Source organism: Aulonocara sp. 'chitande type north' Nkhata Bay, linkage group LG8, assembly GCF_057382095.1.
Source record: "Aulonocara sp. 'chitande type north' Nkhata Bay isolate Kocher_YH1m ecotype deep benthic linkage group LG8, A_spYH_male_GT1.1, whole genome shotgun sequence".
Classification (NCBI taxonomy): domain Eukaryota; kingdom Metazoa; phylum Chordata; class Actinopteri; order Cichliformes; family Cichlidae; genus Aulonocara; species Aulonocara sp. 'chitande type north' Nkhata Bay.
The window spans coordinates 24,525,264-24,546,264 of NC_141351.1; the positions used below are offsets into that span (position 1 = coordinate 24,525,264).

General features: G+C 41.2%; 2 protein-coding genes across 3 annotated transcripts; both read left to right on the plus strand.

Moving 5' to 3' along the window:
- Positions 1-1,229: 1,229 nt before the first annotated feature.
- nploc4 (NPL4 homolog, ubiquitin recognition factor) lies at positions 1,230-16,459 on the plus strand. Its single transcript, XM_086304495.1, has 17 exons — positions 1,230-1,434; positions 2,060-2,140; positions 5,541-5,650; positions 5,799-6,026; positions 6,104-6,152; positions 6,231-6,325; positions 6,401-6,524; positions 7,025-7,204; positions 7,351-7,437; positions 8,696-8,767; positions 8,856-8,982; positions 10,908-11,068; positions 11,218-11,289; positions 11,394-11,486; positions 11,993-12,109; positions 12,442-12,544; positions 13,759-16,459. Exons 1-17 carry the CDS (start codon positions 1,420-1,422, stop codon positions 13,917-13,919), a joined length of 1,875 nt encoding a protein of 624 aa, XP_086160621.1. The 5' UTR covers positions 1,230-1,419; the 3' UTR covers positions 13,920-16,459.
- A 135-nt stretch (positions 16,460-16,594) lies between these two features.
- On the plus strand, positions 16,595-20,696 carry LOC147323860 (uncharacterized). Of its 2 annotated transcripts, XM_086304544.1 has the most exons (4): positions 16,595-17,623; positions 17,738-17,838; positions 18,834-18,963; positions 19,391-20,696. In XM_086304544.1, exons 2-4 carry the CDS (start codon positions 17,739-17,741, stop codon positions 19,659-19,661), a joined length of 501 nt encoding a protein of 166 aa, XP_086160670.1. In that variant the 5' UTR covers positions 16,595-17,623; position 17,738; the 3' UTR covers positions 19,662-20,696. The 2 variants fall into 2 exon arrangements, with proteins under 2 accessions (XP_086160670.1, XP_086160668.1); XM_086304542.1 differs by having other exon boundaries at positions 16,595-17,838.
- Positions 20,697-21,001: the final 305 nt, after the last annotated feature.

The following is a 21,001-nucleotide window of genomic DNA, read 5'->3' on the forward strand; positions in this document are numbered from 1 at the left end:
AATGAGCTCACTGATTGTTCCATGCAAAAGTTTTATGGCAATTTTCATTTTAATGGAGAGAAACAGAATATCATCTAGAAAAATCCAGAAAAAAACAAAAACACATTACATAAAATCTGTAAACTTGTCTGGATTCTGGATCCCACGATTGGAATCTGTGTCAGCAAATCAACACATTACTGATACTTCTGATCGCACCTTAAGCACAGCTATTTAAATAATTAATTTCTGCCATTACAACCTCTGGTCTGACCCAGGGCAGTGGAAAGTATTATAGCATTAAAATATTAAAATACAAGCTTATTTAGATATGACAAAACAAAGCTGGTATTTTTTTAATAGGAAGGTAGAAAAATATCTCACATTTCTTCTTTAAACATTCTAAAAACCTTTTACAAAAACATATTTCTTTCTCCAAATCAGGGAAAACTGATCGTTTGTTTTCCTGCATGTCGCTTACCAACACAAACCACACAGTTAAAGACACTTTGTGCAGTTTTTCTTATATGTGGACTTTCATGTGCTTCTTCAGATTTTCCTGTCGTGAAAATTTTTTATGTTTTGTGTAATTTTTTTTAACTTTGTTTGTTCGTATGTATTTGTTTGGAGTACAAAACGCTGCAGAAAGTACAGTAAGTAACATAAAATCACCCTCCTTTGAACCTACAAATAAAAAAACTAAAAGTAACTGCGACATAAAACAGCAAAAACTAAGCAGAATATAAATTATCTGATTACTGACTACTCAGTCCATCACATCTCCTTTAAATGCTTAATTACTGCCCTGTCCCTTTAAACACTGTACAAAAGCTTTAAAAGCCAGAAATTCCACATTTTCATGCCATAGTGTTAAAGAGTTTAGGGTTTGGGCTACTTTTCATCATCTTAGACCAGACACTAGTTTTATCCATCCCACATGTTAAAACAATGCTTCATATTTTATGATAGTGATTTTTTTAAATGAAAAATGTTAGTTATTGTTAAGAATTCAGAAAGCAGAATAAAATTAAGATAACGTTGTGCACTTACAAGGAGGGCTCAAACATGCTGTAGTGAGCCTCTATCTCTGAAAATGTTCTCAGGAAGATTTTGTATCCCACCTTTCAGCATATTTAATACTAAAAAGGATCTGACTCGGGGGGGGCTCAGGTGGGAGGCAGTCACTGACGGGAGAAAAAGAAAGAATAATAAAAGTGGAACCCTTGTTTCCAGCTCAGTTTCTTTGTTTCGACCGTGGTCGCTCCGCTGTGGGATCGCTGGGGGCGCTAATGTGTGCAACACCCGGTGTTTGAGTTGCGGGATGGAGTTTCGCTGACACACACACACACACACATATACAAAAGCGTTACGGAATATTTGTTTTGACCCTGTCTGTCCACTAACAAAGCCAAATCTACCGGGCGCACCTACCCGAGCAGCATGGCCGATAATATTGTAAGTACAGCGGCGGGTGGGCTCCGGCTAACGTTAGCTAGCCTGTTAGCCGGACTCCTGAGTGATGAGGCAGCAGAATTAGCTTGGCTAGCATTAGCAAGCTAACATGAGCTAAGAGTGACCAGGGCCTGTTCAGCTAGCCGGCTAATATGATAGCTAGTAGGCTAGCTGACGACATCCGAATGAAAAGAGTCATTGTTGGCTAACGGGAGAGCGACAATAACGGCCGGCTTAAAATGACTGGCATATTCTTTCAGCTCTTTAGCATGACAGTAACACGAATAGCTCGGTAACGATGGGAGCTGTGATGTTGCACATTCACCACGAAAGTGATATTTAGTTAGTCTGTGAATGAGCCAGTACACACTGACAGCTTTCCAGAGTAGTTCAATGTCAACATCGTCATGTTGCAGCTAAAAACCAGAGATTGATGAGCTAACGTTAACCCGACTTTTCTTTCTGCACTGTCACGGTTGTCATAATACCCCGACACTGACACCGGAGGGGGGCAGAAAGGGGGGGAGCTGCGTCCTGGTTTTGACTGACAGGTGTTTGAAATGCTACAATGGATTCGGGCTTGTACTGTAACGGCTGAATTGTGGGTTTATTTCTGTCCCTCCTTTAGATCATCAGGGTGCAGTCCCCAGAAGGGATGAAAAAAATTCCTTCTACAAAGAGGGAGACAGCTGCTGCTTTTTTAAAGAAGGTAATGTGGTAAATATAACAGCACTCAAGCATCTTGTTTTCTTCTGTGCTCTAAGGGCTGGTTTCCAGCCTCAGGATTTATCAGTTTGGCCTGGCAGTCCAGTATAAGGGGGTCAGTTCAGCCTTTAAATGAAGGTGGTGGCTGACTTCTGAACAATGCAGGATTTTAATTAGTCATGGCTGCTGTCTTCTTCCCTAAGCCCCATTCTGCCTTTTTATAAGGATCCCTGCTGACAAACCCACTGGATAGCTAAGAAAACAGTTTAGTTAAAGACTTCTAAACACATTATAGTTTTAATTCAGCTGTAGATAGTATGCTTTATTTGATGTTTGCATAAGATAATGAAAAATGATCTGTGAATAGTTGTCCAGCAGTTACAAACACAATAACATCTAAGCCTGGGCCATCATATTCTGTTCTGCTTATGACCTCTTTGGGTTTCCGAAGGCATGGGAGAAGATGAGGGAGAGTGAGCTCAAAACAGTTGTCCTCAGGTTTTTCAGATGTAAAGGAGGGGAAACAGGTATTTTCTGTAGCTTGTGTTTCCATAAACTGCCAGGCACCAGCACTCCTTCACCTCAAGGCTTTGTCAGCTCATCCTTATTATTTATTTTCCTGGAAGTAGTAACACCGTGTCCTCATGCAGTTGAAAAGTCACAAAATTCAGAGTACCATCCTAATCTGCACGCCCTCCCTCACTTCATCTCCAGTTCACAAAGATTACCCATGTTTGCTGCCTTCAGGGTACAGTGGTGCCACATTGTTTTAAATTGCTATGCATTGTAAAATTAAGTAAGAATAATAGACATAAAATAAAATGGTCACAGTTTTCTGGCTGGAAGAATGAAAGGCTATCTGAAAGCCACAGTATAGTTGCAAAAAGACTTTGATCCAATAGAAATCTGGGAAAAAAGCAACTTTTTGTTTTGACCGTTTGGTGACACCATGTTTCAAAAGGGGAGATTATCAGTTCTCTCAGTGGTTATTAGACCCATCACATGCAGTTACTTGTGGCCAAAACAGCAGGAATGTTATTCTTGATGCTTCAAAACAGGTCTTTTTAAACCAAAGGGCTATGATATGCTAGTCATGTTAATACTGTCAATCATAAGGATGTACTGATATATGAACCAAATATAGTCATTAGCTGATATTGGCATATCAGCAAGTAAGATGGCATTTATCCGCATCAGTAGCTGATATTTATCTGTTGTGTCACATGTGCTGGCAAAAAAGCAAAGAATTTCCCACTCTCTGCTTTCCTCCACACCAGAACTGGATCCAAGCCTTCTGTACGTTATTTCCACAGTACACTGAAAACCTGTGGAGGCCTCTTATTTTTTCCACAAAGAAAATTGATTAGAAAATGTTTTATCTTTCAATCAGTACAGGAGTGTTATGTGTTGTGTGTGGGCTTTGTTTTGTTTTTTTCCTCCTCTTGTGCCTGTACATGCATGAAGCTGTGTAGGAAGTAACAGAGCAGGTCGGTCCTTCACCGCTCCTGTGCGTTTTTGTGGATTGTGTTTGATGTTTTAGAGTCCAGGCATTGCTTCACATCACAGAAGGCACAGATAAAAGCAGATAATCTATTTTTTATAGGACTTGAATTTTACTGAAGGCCTGTTAATAATTTAATCCACTTCCCCAAATCTAGTGCATAAAATACAGGAAATTCCTGTATCCATTTACAGCTGTCTGGTAATGTTGAACCCAACATTTGCACCAGTGGTGAATCACTGCTGAGCTGGACTCACATCAGATTTGGACAACTCCTAATCTGATGTCAGTCCAACTCTGCAGGACTGTGAACGCCCTTTGGTGTTTCAAGAAGTTTGGCTGACACAAACAGGCTTCAGAGATGTGAATTTGAAGACCTGCAAACATGAACTGTAAGTTAAAACTTTAAATCTAAAGACCTTCTTTACCAAAAAGGACAGAAGCCGGTGAAATGACAATAAAAAATGAAGTGATCTGCTTGATTGGTAAAATATCAGGTATTCAGGTGACAAGAGTCAGCAAAGCAAAAATAGGAAGTTTTAGCAAATTGACAACAAACGTGGTAAAATACAGTGTGAGGTAAGAATAAGGCACCGTAAGACGTATAGTAAAGCTGACCAATGGTATTACTCCCAAGTTATACAAGTCTCACTTACCAAAGGACTTAAGAGCCACTTTCCCCTCTGTTTCTGGGTAAATTTTCTCTGTTATGCTTCAATTTTACACATGAGGATGGGAAATAATTACATTTGCATTTTAATCACTGTCTATGAAAAGCCTAAAATAGAAGCATATAACGCAGACAGAGCACTGCAGCAGCACCTCATCAAAATGCATTTGTTAAGGCAGGACTGTGTAGCTTGCAATTCAATGGAAAGTTTTCACTCCGTACTGAAATGCAGCTATGAGCCAGACAGAAAAGAGAGGAGCTGAAAACAATGTCTGATTGTGTACTTTTCCCATAGTGATGAGACCTTACGCTGTTCTTTTGGTGTGTCATGAGAAAAGTGATCCCCAGACAACCTCTATGCTTCTCACTGCTCTTCTGTTCTCTGCTAATTTTATTAGTGTGGACATAGTACTTTTCAGACATAGGTGTAGAGTTCTGGAGTGCACCGGATCAATGCCACTTTCTTCCTCAAAGTGAGGAAATAAAATATTGGTGTTTAGCAAAATTCTAGTGAAATCCAGTTATCAGTTCAGTATATTTCATGTAAGAGAGCCATTAAAGACTAATCAGATTTGAAGTCAGTATTTTTCTCCTCTGTCTGTAACTAGTAAACGTAACAAGGTGCAAAATATGCAGCGCAACATGTCTCAAGTAAAACAGTGTTTATAGAATGACACAGAATACCAAAAATAACTTGTTTTGTTTTTTTCACACAACCCAATATGTAAGTTTTTGGGTTGTTTTTTTTGTTTTTTTTACCATCAGTACAGGTTAGAGTCAACTATTTGGATTTGTGGAAGTTTCCTTTGGTTCTGTCTAAAGCCTCTTTATCAGATCTTAAAATGCATGTATGTGGAAAAAAGGCCCACACAGGGAAATGATCAGCATCCCACTGAGTGTATTACAGTTACATGATGTGATGTAAAAGTGCTACGAGGGAGACCCTCCTGTTCGATCCGCTCAGAGTGCCAACCATAAAGAGGTGTTCCTCCAGGCTGACGCTCTTTGCTAATCTGCTTTGAGTGATTGGTATCTTTTCAAGAGCAAACTGTCTTTACACAAGAACCAGCACATGTGATAAGAATTCACTCCCGGCAGCACAAGGCTTTGACGTTTATGCTTAATGATGAATTTAAAGTGTCTTGATGGCTATCAATGTTTTTGTTCCAGGCTATATGAAATGTGTGTCGTATCGATATTCTTGTCAAAATCCGGTATCTGCTTCTCCCACAGGTGGCCAAAGAATTTGGGTTCAACTCTAATGGGTTTTCGGTTTATCTGAACCGCAACAAAACCGGAGAGCTCGTATCCCAGAACAAAACTCTCAGCCTTCTTAAGATCAAGTAAGTAGAAACAAACAGACTTTAACCTTTAATTAGAGTCTGAATTTCACTCTTGCCTCTCCGGGGAGTGTTGGTTCCCAGAAATACTGTCTTCTTTGTCGACCTCCACAGCTTTAATCATCTTATTCTTCTCTCTCGTGTTTTGTAGGCATGGGGACATGTTGTTTTTGTTCCCTTCAGAATCCTCCACCTCCTCCGGGGAGGTTATGGACACGGCCACCCCTCACACATCTTCGTCACTACCATCCGTCTCGTCCTCTTCTTCGTCCTCCATGATCCCCCGGTCCTTTTCAGCGCCCCAGGTCCAGGAAGATGAGATCGATCAGTATCTGGCCAAGCAAGATGGCAAGATCTACAGAAACAGAGATCCGCAGCTGTAAGGAAGAGGACCAGCTGCACACATCTGACCTCAGTGCAGATGTTGGATACCTAATCATTCTTTTCTTGTTCCAGATGTCGCCATGGTGCCCTTGGGAAGTGTGTGCACTGTGTACCGCTAGAGGTAAGATATTTCATTCCTGTGCTTTGTTTCTTAAATGATGAATGTTAGGGCTATAAAGCATGTTTCTTCTGATTCCAGCCTTTTGACGAAGACTACCTGAATCACCTCGACCCACCAGTGAAGCACATGTCATTCCACGCATACCTTCGCAAGCTGACGGGTGGCGCTGATAAGTGAGGAGCTGTTTTTAATTTTCCAGTTTGGTTGCTCATAATGTCAGACTCTGACACTGTTCTGATCTCCTGCAGGGGGAAGTTTGCTGCTCTGGAGAACATCAGCTGTAAGATAAAGTCAGGCTGCGAGGGTCACCCTCCCTGGCCGGAAGGCATCTGCACCAAGTGCCAGCCGAGTGCCATCACATTGAACAGACAGGTATGTCACGGTAACAAGTGTTGGGAGAAATATTCGTTTACTTCTTTTATCAGCAAATATGACACCGAAAATACTTGAAGCGAACCTTCCTGTCCTGGGAGTACTCCATATTTCACCATATGAAAGATGGAATGAGCTCCAGAACCCTGAAGTGGTTTAGAAAATGAATGGATTGGATTACTCTGCAGCTGTTTTACTGAAAATGTGCCTATTTGCTTAATACTGCACACATTTGTAATGTTTTCTGTCCCTGTTAATAATTTAGATCACAGTAAAAGTTTCAGGCGCATTAAATGGCAGGTGTACATTACGTTAGCTTCAGTACAAAGTGCTGAGCAACACTGGGAATTTAATCCCCAAGTATATTTTAGCATGCAGACTCCTCCTGAGCGGCTGCTTCCACATCTTCAAAGAAACTTGATCCATGTCTAAAAAAACCAAACAACAGTCCTGAGTATCACACCGTGTATGTGAATGTAGTTTTTCTTTTCCCCCCCCAGAAATACAGACATGTAGACAACATCATGTTTGAGAACCACACCATTGCTGACCGCTTCTTGGACTTCTGGAGGAAGACGGGCAGTCAGAGGATGGGGTACTTGTACGGCAGATACACGGAGCACACAGACATCCCCCTGGGCATCAGAGCGGAAGTGGCTGCCATCTACGAACCCCCACAGGTGGGACATTCTCACTGAGCGTATTGCTGCCTGATTCTGCTCTGCAAGTGAAATTGTGTCTTAGTTTATTTGCTCAATAAGGTTAAAGTCCTCACTGAGCATTAACTGCATTTAAAACTATGCTGTTTTTCTCGGCTGTGTTTCAGAATGCCACCCAGAACAGCCTGGAACTGTTGGATGATCCCAAAGCTGCAGCCGTGGACGAGATTGCTGCCAAACTGGGCATGTGCAAGGTTGGGTTTGATTTCCCCTCAGTGCTCTGTTTGACCTCACATTGCTTTCATGTTTGCATACAGGCAGAACTATATGCATGCACATATATACAAAAAATAGATGCCTCTACAGTCAGACGTTAATCCAGTGAATGGATTCCAACTCCACCACTTAGGCTGCAGCTGGCAGACGTCCTTGTTCTGCTTTGCAGCTTTACTGTGCTCAGTACTAGTTCTCCTGGTAGAGTGGCCTTCCAGCTACTAAAGGGACTACTGTCAGTGTCGAGTTGGAGTCTGTCAGAGAGCTCAAGACACCTAAATGACCCTGATTAGCCTGTTGCTGCAAGTGGGGCATGGATGACCAGGGAGAAAAATCTGACATGAAACTTAAGGGTGTACTCAAAACAGGCAGTACATAACATGCCTGACCACAATTGTCCCCCAGAAGTCGAGTTAGTTTGGCTATTGTGATCTCTATCCCCACCCACCCTCTTGACTCCAGCACTTCTTCAGTTAAAGCTGCAGATTTTCTATGAAAATCTCTTTAATTAAATAACATCTGTAAGGCCTGTCAGAGGTCAGCCTAAGATTAAAAACATGACAGTAAAATAATGAAAGTCATGAAATGGATTATTTTTAATGACAGTTTCAAAAATACCTTTCTCTGCACTGTTTTTAGCTCATATTGGGCTATTTTTGTAATCGTGGTGGTAAGTTAATAGAAAGCTTTCTATGGAGCTTGGTTTCAGTCTGATATCTCAGAGGGCACAGCACAGGCAGGCGTATGTCCAATCAGGTGTAGCTCGGTGTTTGGAGCTGTCAGTCATCTGTCACCACTGTTTAGTGGCTCACACATCATGTGTTTGGTACTGTGAAGCACGGTGACCTTCACGTGTAAAACGGGAACAGCGATGGGGAGACGCATGCTGTTGCTGTAATGATGTGTTAGTGTGGTGGGAGAAAATCATGCAGGGATATTTGGAGTATTGAGAAATACAAATTTATTTTGAAAGGTTGAAGAAGCACAAAAATATTTTTAAACTTCAAGACTCGGGCGTATGCAGTGATGTTAATCCTTGCATGTGTATGTGTTTTTTGCATATCACCTGGTGTCTTGTGGTTTTTGTTTATCTAAGGGCTGTTTTTGTTCCATTTGGATAAAAAGATGAAACTTTGAGAATTGAGTTTAACTTATAGTTTTGTTACATCATGTAAAATCGCTGAATATTCGAGCAGATAATCTTATGAGTGGACATTATTATGTTTGCTTGTTCTGCAGGTGGGGTGGATCTTCACGGACCTGCTGTCTGAGGATACGAGGATAGGCACCGTCCGCTACTCGAGAAACAGCGTGAGGATCCATCTGACTCAAAGATGATCTGTTAGTCTTAATTGTGGTGTTTTCCTCTGTGTATCCTTAATGTCCTTACTTGTGTTAGGACTCGTATTACCTGAGCGCGGAGGAGTGCATCACAGCGGGATACTTCCAGAATGAACATTCAAACCCCTGCAGACTTTCTCGAGACGGACACTTTGGATCCAAATTTGTGACTGTGGTCGCGACAGGTTGGTACTGTTCCTTTTTTTTTTCTTGTGAGTGGTTTATGAATGAGAAACAGGGGAACATTTTCTTCATTACTTTATCAATGCAGGCATGGTTACGTGATCATAAACCACAAAAAAGCATCTCTTCCCAAAATGTCCTTTTGGCTTTTCCAATGGGAACACAGTGGCATCAAATCCTCATGTCACACCCTAACTTGTCGTTAACATGGAAAATTATGTAGTGAAAAGCAGAAGGTGGTCGATGTCCTCTTATCTGCTGAAGTTATAAACATACTGGACAATTACGCAGGTAGATAACCTTTTTTTTTTTTGGTCATATAAATCTACCACACCTGTAGAAAAATATTTCAGGTAAAGGTGGGCACACAGCAACTCATGCAACTGGATTTTTATTTCGTATTTGTATGTTTTTCAAATAGCAGAGCCCTTTATTTTTGAGCTGTTTCCGTCAGAGCCAGTAGCGTACTGCAGTTTGGGGGAAGTCGTAAAGTTTAATCATTTCTTTTTGTTTGTATCTGCTGTCGGTTATAGACCTTAGAAAAACATTCAGTATCTGCAGGTCACACTTCAGCAGGCTAAAAAAAAGTGATTTGGTGCAACTCTGGGTATAGTTAAGTTTGTGGTTCAATCACAGATTACCTCAAGCCTAGAAACCTGCTTGACAATTTATTTGGGTCAGTCTAATACAGGGTGTCCAACTCCAGACATCGAGGGTCGGTGTCCTGCAGGTTTTAGATGTGTCCTTGATCCAACACAGCTGATTTAAATGGCTAAATGACCTCCTCAACATGTCTTGAAGTTCTCCAGAGGCCTGATAATGAACTAATCATTTGATTCAGGTGTGTTGACCCTGGGTGAGATCTAAAACCTGCAGGACACCGGCCCTCGAGGCCTGGAGTTCCCCACCCCCTGATCTAAACAGACTTAAATCATTCATTAATCTGCACATCCCAGAATGCAACACTCAGCATGTTGTAGCCTCTCCTTTCATATATCCATAGAACTCTTACAATCTTAAGGAAACTGGTTTAGGTGTTCAGTTTACAGCTTTACTGTAAGGTCTGTCAAGTGTTAAACTACGACTTAAAACATGTGCGTCCATTTGAAGCCAGAGGAGCCAGACGTTGTGCGGGATCAGGCATGAATGTTTTCACCGCCTTTTGTATTTGTTCCAAGAAAACACCCAGCAGTGACCTCAACACTTTTATTTGCATGAGTGAGGCCCCGGCAGCCAAAGCTGATGTCATGGCTACGCATCTCGCAGCAAGCAGGGGCGAAGTCCATCTGTTTTACTGTTTGTAAATCACTTGCATGTGTAATGCTAAACAGACTTTACACACTCAGTGTTTTACACACTATAGTGTTATTGCAGTGTGCATGATTTCTCTGTTGATATTTTTAACTTCTCATCAGGTTGTCCTTGCTTATTAAGATTGACTTTATTCTGGCTTTGTCAAAGATTACATTTTGTGGTAAACTGGATGAATAGAAAGCTATTTAAGGAGAACTTAAACAGCTCAAAATCACTTTGTTTAGTTCAGCTTGAGCTGCTAAGGTGACTAAAAAATCGAGCATTCAGTTAGCAACATCTACTGACAAAGGGTGAAACGCTTAAGGTTCTCAGGGGAACCTGTGGATTATTGATGGTTGGCTTATCTCAGGATCCCTGATCACCTGATCCACTTTATACAGCACATCACATGTCACTGCTGTCTTTGGCTCTCTTGATAGTCTTGTGATTGTTGCACAGCTCTCCTAACGTGGGCCTTTGTTAGTGACTGGCAGTTGCCTTTGCAAGACTAGTTTTAAAATCATCACCATCCTTAATTTATTTGCAATGGAAATAATATTTTTGTTTTTCGGCGAGTGGTTATTATTTATTTATTATTATTTATTTATATTTCTCTGTGCTGTTTTATGTGCAGGTGGTCCAGATAACCAGGTGCACTTTGAAGGATATCAGGTGTCCAATCAGTGCATGGCTCTGGTGAGAGACGAGTGCCTACTGCCCTGCAAAGACGCTCCCGAGCTGGGCTACGCTCAAGAGTCGAGCCCTGAGCAGTATGTACCAGACGTCTTCTATAAGGTGAGATGGCGTATAAAAAAAGCTCTGATGTGATGAAGTGTGCATGTTTAAGAAAAAAATAAATATTAGGTACTTATTTTGGGGTTAGATGTTACTTATCAGCTCATCCAGATGTTGAGATTGATTTGTCTGATTTTCACATCCAACAGGACAAAGACAAATTTGGAAATGATGTCACGTTTCTAGCTCGACCTCTTCCCGTGGAGTATCTTCTTATAGATGTGAGTATTTTTAATAATACTTTTTGTTACTTTAGTGCAGCAAACTATATTCTGACACTAAATTTCCGGAAAACTTGTATAGAGAAATATTATTTTCTTCGCAGATAACCACAACTTTTCCAAAGGACCCCCAGTATACCTTTTCTTCTTCGCAACGCTTTCCCATTGAAAACCGGGATATTCTTGGAGAGACACAGGTAAGTACTGTCAGCATGAGCTTGTATTTCCCTCATCCGATTCAACAAGGTATAAAAAGGCCATCAAAGTATTTGGTTTAAGGAGAGGATTGATGGTCCCAGTTTGGGAAATGGGTGTTTGGAAATTTAACTTATCTCTCATCCCCTTCGTCTTTGTACTGTTTTCACGTTAATGCATAAAGACAGTCGCTCGTCCGTCCGTAGTGTGGCTATCTTCTACAGATAGCAGAGACACTGAAGAATCCATCACAAATCTGGCATTCCAGACAACCCACAGTGGAGGTTGTGGGCAAGCAGGGAACAACAAAATCCAATAGCTGAAAACACTCTTCATCTCCCGTGTTGTGGTAAAATCACAGAGTGCACGGCATAAGTGTTTAGAAAGGAACTCTCAGACAGTGAATTTAAAAATAGCAGCCATGCTGGAAACTGTGTGGACATGCCTGAGTGACTGACTGTGAAGGTGTGGTTTAATAATTCATCTTGTTTTTCTTGTTTGTTTGCAGGATTTTCACAGTTTAGCCACATACCTGTCTCAGTGCACCTCCACATCATTCCTGAACATCGTGTCAGACTTTCATCTTCTCCTCTTCCTCGTCACCAATGAAGTCATGCCTCTGAGAGTAAGTTCAAAGCCTTGACGCTTTCAGGTTTTCATTTGTTTCCCATTTGTAATGCAGATGATGGGTTGGACCGCATTCTTCTCCAGTCTGGAAGTAGTTACTCCTCCAAGGATGTTTTCACTCAGACCTTTCTGCTCATTTTCAAACCGGCCCATCACGACGGTCGCAAACATTGTTTTTCTGTAATGAACCGCTTGATCAGATTTGGATGTCCTACATAAAGCACAGACTTGCCAAACATAAACTCTCTGGTGTACTGTTTTTGCTTTTAACTCCTCAGCATCTTGAATAATTTTCAGCAGATAGATGAAAGCTTGTGTTTGTATCTGCAGGACAGCATCGGGCTGCTACTTGAAGCAGTGAAGACTTCTAATGAGGATCTGGCACAGACCTGGAAGAAGTCTGAGCAGTGGGCCACCATCGAGCAGCTGTGCAGTAAGTCAGGTTTTTATATGAACCACAGATTTAAATTCTGTTTTTGACGGCCTGTAAACTTGGTGTCTTGATGGTACATTTCATAAGGTTCTCATCTGCACATAACCATAAATATATAGCAACAACCAGCTGCCTCCCGGGTGAGTCTTTTCCTGCAGATAGACTCCACCATGTTAAACTGCAGCTCATTATTAAGCTTACATGCTCTTTCTAAAGAGCGCCTCAAATAAACCATGACTGCACAAAAAATGTTCGATCACACGTGTGTTTGATATGGTTGGTGTTAAATATTACTAATAAATATGAATAATTTACTATGGTTAAAAAACGAATGTGTCTCTGGACTGACTTTGAACTGCAGCAGGAGGAAAGAAGCTGCAGACATTTCTATAAAGTGGAAAATCACTCAGATGGTGTGTGCTGCTGATTTGAGCTCATTAGTAAACAGATTATTGGGGATTATTTAACTCAGCAGACCACAGAAATAAACTCTGCCTGCTTGTGACCTCTCCACCGTTACCACCTGTAATTTTCCAGGTTTCCACCAGTGTATTACAAGCTGTGTCTAAGGTGACGCCCTGTTAATACTAAGTTAGCTTGTAACTCCTTATCTTGGTGTTCTTGTTAACTGTTTTAACATCTATAGACAAGACTTAGGTTTCAGTTTAAAAACAGGGAGTAAAGAACCAAACAGATGTTATATCTGGATACTGTTTCAGCTGTTCAGCTGACTCACTTATATCCACTTATTACTGAAAGAATCCTGAATGGAAGTCTGTAGGAGAAGAAACAGCAAAGATGGTGGTAGCTTTTTCAACCTTATTTCAAGTGACAAGTTAATTATAAGATGCTTTAAGAGTGAGAGGACAGATGTGTTTCTAGGAGGATGTTGACTGTGTGTTACTCTGCCTTTGTGCAGGAAATGTGAAATGCATCTAAACATCTGTAGAAAGTTTTATTTTAATACTAGTTTAAATAGACTGCTGGTGCCACCATGAGCATGATCGGATTAACCAATCAGCTCCTGAAAATCACCCTGAAAGAAGTCCCTGCAGAGTAGCTTCCTGTAGTGGGAATGCTCATAAAGGTGTAGGTCCACTCAGCTGTTGATCAGAGAAAAGATGGCGGCATATCTTCCCAGAGAGGCTGCTGCATAAAACCACTTCTACTCTTCACTGTGGTAATATCCTGTTTTTCCTCTGCTGTCCTTCCAGGTACAGTGGGTGGGCAGCCCTCCAGCTCTCTGGATTACGGGGCCATGGGCGGCCCCTCGGTTCCTGCCTCCTCCTCCGCCATGTGGTCCTGCCTCCACTGTACCTTCATGAACCAGCCCGGCACTGAGCACTGTGAAATGTGCAGCCTGCCCCGCAGTTAAAACCCTTCGCCCTCGGCCCTGCTTCCACACCCTTCACCGATCGAGCTCAGTCACTGCACCAGGACCAGCTGCGAGACTCTGACGGCGTCAGCGATCTTTTCTTTTCTCGCCTCACGTCGAAGCCTCTGCCCTTCCCATCTCACAGGCTGCTGTGACGTGCAGAGGGATTTGCTCGTTTACATCAATTTCACTGAGTCAAAATAAAGTTGAATCAGAGGTTTTTTTTTGGTTTGTATCCCTTCACACTGTTGCTTTTCTGAGAGGCAGAATACATTTTAGATAAAGCACTCTGTGGCTGAGACCCCTTTCGCTCAAATAATCCCGCCGCCCTCCTCGGCTCAAACATCCTGCTGTGACTCAGGACAACAGCGAAGACTCGAGTGTTTGGATTTTTTCTCACACCAGTGCCCCGCTCACTGTCACATGTCTTCTGGAAAATCTTGCTGTGTATAAATACATTTAAGAGTTGATACTGTTAATTTAATTAAGCATTTTTCTTTTTTGTTTTTTATCAGATTGTAGCGTATACTTTAACATTTTGAATCTTCAGAGTGGGCTCGGCTCCGTCAGGTTTTCATAGGTCTCTTTGATGAGCCCCTTAAAGTACAATCATCAGTCAAAGCTCAGACCTGGAAATGCTACGAGCTGCAGAGTAATCCCACTTAAATAGAGTTTCTATTTTCAGTATTAAATTTGAAAAGACGCCCTCCTCTGATCGAACACGTTGGTGATGATCGCCCTTTTTTTTTTTGAATGAGCCTAAAGTTGTTGTTTTTTGTGTTGCTGGTTTTTTGTAGCGTTTGAATTTGGTGGTTTGAACTCGAGCAGGCACAATATGTAGCTTCTTATTTTATCAGCTGTATGTTCTGTGTCTCTGTTAAACTACATCCCCAGGACAACCACCCGCCTTCATCGTTCTCTTCACCGACTCGCAGAGTATCATCCGTGAGGTGCTTTAGAAACAACCGGTGCTCGCCACTTTCACCTCCCTGCCTGCCAGCCAGGGCAGAACTGATGTTCCTCCACTGATGGTCCCCTGCAGGTTTTCTTTTCTTCTTAATCACTCTGTGTGCGAGGGGTCGCAGGTGAACACGGGGGGGGGGGGGGGAGAAACACCCAATTTAAACCTGCAAACTAGATGGCACCACCTCCCAAAATCCACGTTAAACCCAGAGTCTGTTCATCCAATTTACAGCAAATTACTTTGCAGTATTATAGCAGGAAAAGCTTTGGGTGTATTAGTGATTTTTGAAATCAGTCCACCTGTATTTTACCTGCTTACACCGGCAGAGATATCGGCTGTAAAAGAGGATCTGTGGAAGTAAAGGGAAGTTTGTGGCGCTCGGAAAATTCCCAGTACCTGTTAAAAATACCCTTAAAAATCTGACCATCGCTGATTTATGACGATAGTTTTCAATTTTATTTCTGCATCAAATATTGGGACCAAGACATAGCATCATAAGAAAAAAAACCCTCCTTTGTTCTGGTGAACATGCGGTGCTCAAATCTTCTCTAACATCTAAGCAAAAAAACAAAACCAACTGATGTTTTTTGTTAATAGTGTTGTTTAAAGGGAATTTTGGGGAGTTTGACACATGTGGCCAACGTTAGCTTTCACGACTTTGCATTTTTCTAGTACTTCTGGATGTTTTGACCTGTTTAATGCATTAAAAAGGGACACAAACACCATAAAGCTGCACAGTAGCTAATGTACACCATCTTCAGACTGTACATAAAAGATGGACCTAGCCGCAATATTTAAGTCCCAGCTGAGGGTCTCCTCTGCTGCAACATTTGCATCTGGAAACTGAAAGGGACTTGTGTAATCTGTTTGTGACTCTAATAACAAACAAAACTTCCTAAATGAGCATCACGTGTTCAAGAAGACCTCAAACAATCAGCAGAAAACTGCTTAATCAGGTTTTAGATCCATGGAGCTTCTATATATATGGAAGTCTTTCTGAGTCGCCCCCTGCTGGCCATTACAGAGAATGCAGGTTTAAGGCAGCGCTTCTATGGCCATAAGCTCCGTCCATCTTTTGTTGCCACCTTATAGGTTTAGTTTGGGTGTTTCTTTTTTCCCCACCCCAACACTTTTTTTTTTTGCCCCAACAATGGTCCACATTAATGAAATCAGTAATCAGTACTGTAGAGTTGAACTGCAGCTTTTGAAAATAGGGCTCTTCAGGTCAGAGGACGAGTCGTGGGCGCCAGATTCCTGCTATTTATGAGACGTGTGCTTCTTTGTAAGACGGTAATTCCATTGATGGAGTGAGGATATATTTTTAGTTGTAGATTGAGTTCTTTTCTTTTTGCCCGGTGGTATCATTATCGCCCCTCCTGAGCGTGATTTCTCTGATGTCATGCTGACAGACAGCGGTGACCTTTTCCTTTTGTATTGACCCGGGGGCCGTTTGCTGAGCAAGCATGCTCTTGGACTTGCAGCCGTTCCTCACTTTCCACAGAGCTAACTGAGGACCCTGAAAATTGTATGGTGTTGACCTGGATTTGAAACAATAAAAAAGGAGTTGATGGAAAAATGCTGTCTTTGCTTTGTTGGTCTGCCTGGTTCAACGTAAATCGATCTCTGGAGGATGAATCTATGCTTCATTTTTTTCAGTGGCACCAGGCTTATCCAGAGCCTTTCAGGAATCTTTTTCCTCTGCAACATTTTCCACGTACACCTCAGTGATCCTGATGTGCTCCCAGGCCAGATGACAGGTTTTCTCCAAGTATTACATCCTGATCAGATGCTGAACCACCTCAGCTGCCTCCCGAGATGAAGAAACGGTGACACCATACATTTTCAGAGAAAAATAATTTAAAATTCATTTGTGACATCATTCTTTCAGAGCTCATGGTCATATGTGAGGGTTAGAGCATCAGTCTACTGGTAAATGGAAAGCTTTACCTTCTAGCTCGGGCCTTTGCAACTTCTGCATGACTGGTGACTGCTGGAAAACCGTCAGTGAAGCCAGGCAGGAGAACTTCGCTGGGAGCCCCTCCTGAAGGCAGACCTGGGAAGATAGCCATGTCTTGCTCTATGGCGCTCGTGAAGAATTAACATGAGTCTGCTGGCCTGTGGACAACAGCCTTTATAATTTAGTCTTACATTTGTTTTGTAGACGTTATTTTATAACTAGGTATCAACTGGTTTATTATTTCCACACATTAAAACATATTTATGTCACCATGAAGGCATCTCAGTGAATTCCCATGATATGAAGTGGTATGTTTACATGCAGATAAAATGCTGACTGTGTTTAATTGCCATGATTAGACCCTGTGGAGGCGGTCCGGGTCTGGCTGGTCTCCTGTGAGCTCACATGGACAGCAGATGAAGAGCAGGAATTTTTAGGTTGACCTTAAAACATCAAAGAGCTCCGCTGAAGCTCTCAAAGGACTGAGATCATATTCCAGCTTTTACATTTTTACATATGCTGTTTTGTTTCCCTCCTCTCAACATTTTCTGCCTCATTAAATATTGTTTCTAAGCTTGAGGTTATGCAACCCTCTTCTGTTATTTTGACCCCTCAAACGTAAGAGTTAACAGAGATAGAAAGCAGGTTTCCCTCCACTGTGAAATCCTGATATATGATGCTCCGGCTGATGGGAGTGAGGACTGAAGATCCTCCCTCTGCTTCAGATTAAAAAGCATCAGTTTTATCCAGATCTCTTTGTTTTACCTCTGACTGCCAGAACAGGTGGGTTTCCTACACGTTAACTACTTCGACTGCTGTTTTCCTTCATGGCCTCACACTCGGTGACTGAGAGCTCTCAGGGGTTCATTTGTGTGTTGTTGGGCTTTTTTTCATCAGGATGAGAATCGCTGGAGTTCTGATCGTGTTGTCTGCAGCTCTGTGCATCGCTCAGAGACAGAAAACAAGCTGGAGACCGGAGTGGGATTACAGGAATGAAGGCAAGTTTAACAGCTCAGTGTTATCAGCTCGGCGTTACAGGGAGCTTTTTGAGAGGAAAACTCTACTGCTGGTTATATTTATATTTTCTTTCAGCAGAGCTTTAGCTCATTTTACTTTTTTGTTTGTTTTTGTTTTTTTAATCTGACTAAATAAATTTCAAATAAATAAATACATTTCTTAGATGTATAATGCTTAGAATAAATGTTACCAGAAGTGTTTTCAAATAATTATTCTTAGTTTTCTTCATTTAATGTTTGTCCTGGTAATCCTGAGTGAATGTTAACAGAGCTGAAGGTTTACACATCAAGAGGGTTTCCTGTTTTCTGTTTTGAAGTAATCTGCTGGAAGTTGTAAATGGTAAATCATCGATTCCAGTTTGTCAGCTATATTCAGCAGCTCGGGTGTTTTTCAACAGGATTTCAAGCATCTTTGTGATTCTGTGTGTTTTTAAGAAGAATCTCATCTACTTAACTAATGTTAAGGATTAGTTATCAAAAACCTTTCTATTCTGAAGAAGCAGTGACTCAGACGTTTTACGAAAAAAGAAATTCCTAGCGCTGGAGCTCGTTCTCTGTTATTGTGATTCATTGGTTCTGTGAACTTAAACTTTATATGTTATTTTAAAAAAGAAGTGCTGTTGAAGAGAAAAGACCTTCCCTTGATGTTCATCTGCTTCCTTCATTTTCAAACATGTTTTATAATTCCTGGGAGAGCCGCGTCTCCACTAAAATCTACACCCATGGCAAGTTTTACACACCAGCCAGTTTATAGAGAAACTCATCCACAGTCTATGAAAACTATTATTAGTTGCAGCTCTGCACTGACTTCCCCACCACTCTCCCTCCCTCTTTTTTTTACTTCTTTTACTTTTTTCTACAAGGTTACAATAATTCATGATACCTGTATGAATGAAGTCATGTACAGTTGTTGCTGATGTAATAATTCCAAAAGCAGAAAATAATAAAGTTTGTTTTCCTGGCTTGCTCACCTGCAGCAGAGAGAGTGAACACCAGAGGATGTGCCAACCTCACGCTGGTTTTAGACAACTGGAAATACGCCATCATGACGCAGGTCAAAGATCTGCTGCTGCATGACCACAACACTGTGCTGCCCGACTATGGCAGGTGAGGTTTTCTGTTTTAGGGCCTTTTCTAAGTCTCCTGCGGCACAGTTACATCAGTCTGGGTGTTCGGGCTTTGCGCGTCAGTCAAAATGTAAAGAATAACTGTAACATTAAAAGGTCAGCTTTAATTTGAGCAGGTTTGCACAGATATAGAAAGTATATCTTTCTATATCTGTATCTATTTTCTTCTAAATGTGACCACAATTATTTTTTAAAATTAACATTTGGTATTCAGTATGATTTCAAAGTAGCGACTGAGGCCATGAACTCATCGGGGCATTTTTCTTACATGGACTAATGTACTTGGACACTGCTTTCCACAACCAAGAGGTGAAAGAGGAGAGACAAAAAGAGGGCGCAGAGAAGGAATATAAAACTGAAACTGTTGGAGAGGAAAAAAACACTTTAATTTCTTTGTGTTCTTTCAGGATCCAGCCTCTGTCAGAAGCTCTGGGAGATCTTTACAAAGAGTTCAACTCCCTGAAGGAGCGTCTCGCTGAGCTCACGACCAAGTTTGATGGAGTGGAGGCTTTCGTGGACGATGTGAGATTAGGGAGGAGCCCTGCACCACTCCGAGGTGAACCCCGACCCCCAGGGTCACTGCCAGGGGAGGCGGATGGTGCTGGAGGTCGGCCCAGTGGAAGGCGGAGCCGGGTCATAATTCGGAGAATCAAGAAACCTGCCGGCTCACAGGACTGAGGATACAGCATCATACTGTTAATGCCGGGCTGAGTCGTTACATGTTTGTCTTATATTTCACCTCACTGTGTTTTCTGGTGCAAATCACATTTATAACTTGGACTTGAGAAGGAGAGACTGTAACATAAACTTAATTTACACCTTAACGCTTGAGTTAACACACATGTTAATATAACAGCAAAGAAAGCCCACTCTGAGTCCACACGAATCTGCACAAAAAAGTCTCAGATGTTGCACCAAAGCACAAAAGTAAGAACATAAAAAAAGTGCACTGTGTTGGCACTCTTTCTGCTTTGTTCAGTCCATAGTAATCACAACATGCTGCTTCTTATAGCATCTAACTAATTTTTAATAAATGGAAAATTACTATTTCCTCCAGAGGAGTTGTTATACTCTTCTTCACCAGCAGATGTCTCCCCAACATCACCGAGATCAAAACAGTGATTTAGTTGATTGAGAACTTGGTTTTCAATCAACTTCGATTTCGACATATTTGACTGAATACAAAATGGATTTAAACTTGTTGTGGTCAATAATATTAATAATAATAATAATGATGATAATAATGACATGGTTTGTTTATGTTCTTTCAAAATAAAAGCCTATTTGCTACAAGGATTGAGGATTTCTAACAATCTTCAATTAGTCAGCATCGGTGGTGTTTCAGTTTTGATTCTTCTTTACTTAGTTTTATCGGTGCGCATTATTGTTTGGATCACTTTTGTGTTTGTATGTTTGTGCATTTTTTCTAGTTAATTGAGCCCAATAGCCTTAGTGCTACTTCACTTAACCCTTAACCAGGATTTTAATCAAGTTATCTACACATGCAGGAAGTTCACAGGTTCATTAAATAAAAGTTGTTATGAACAATACTTACCCATGGTTATTAATACCCATTCATCCATTCATTTTTTAAAAAGTGACGTCAGATACTATTAGTAGTAGTAGTAGTAGCAGCAGTATCCTTTAGTGAGAATAATGTGGATATATTACACATATTTGATGTGATTTTTGTCTTTTTCTTCAAAATAAATCTTGTGCTTTTGTCACGAAGTAGTTTTTTGGTTTTTTTTACTATAGAATAAAACATAATAAAGATAAATGTAATTCACGGTAATAATGTCAGTGGCTGGGTTTCTTTGTTTTGGTACTGAAAGTGAAACTTCCGATCATCACCTGAACGCGGCATAAGTTTCTTCTTTGCAGAGAGTCACACAGAAACGAAACTGAAAAGGTTGCTTTCCGGTTTAGGGACTCTCAAAAATTTACCTACAGAAACAAGACGAAGGAATCTGTAAAGACTGCATTATCTAACCAACTACTGACCTAAACGGATTTTT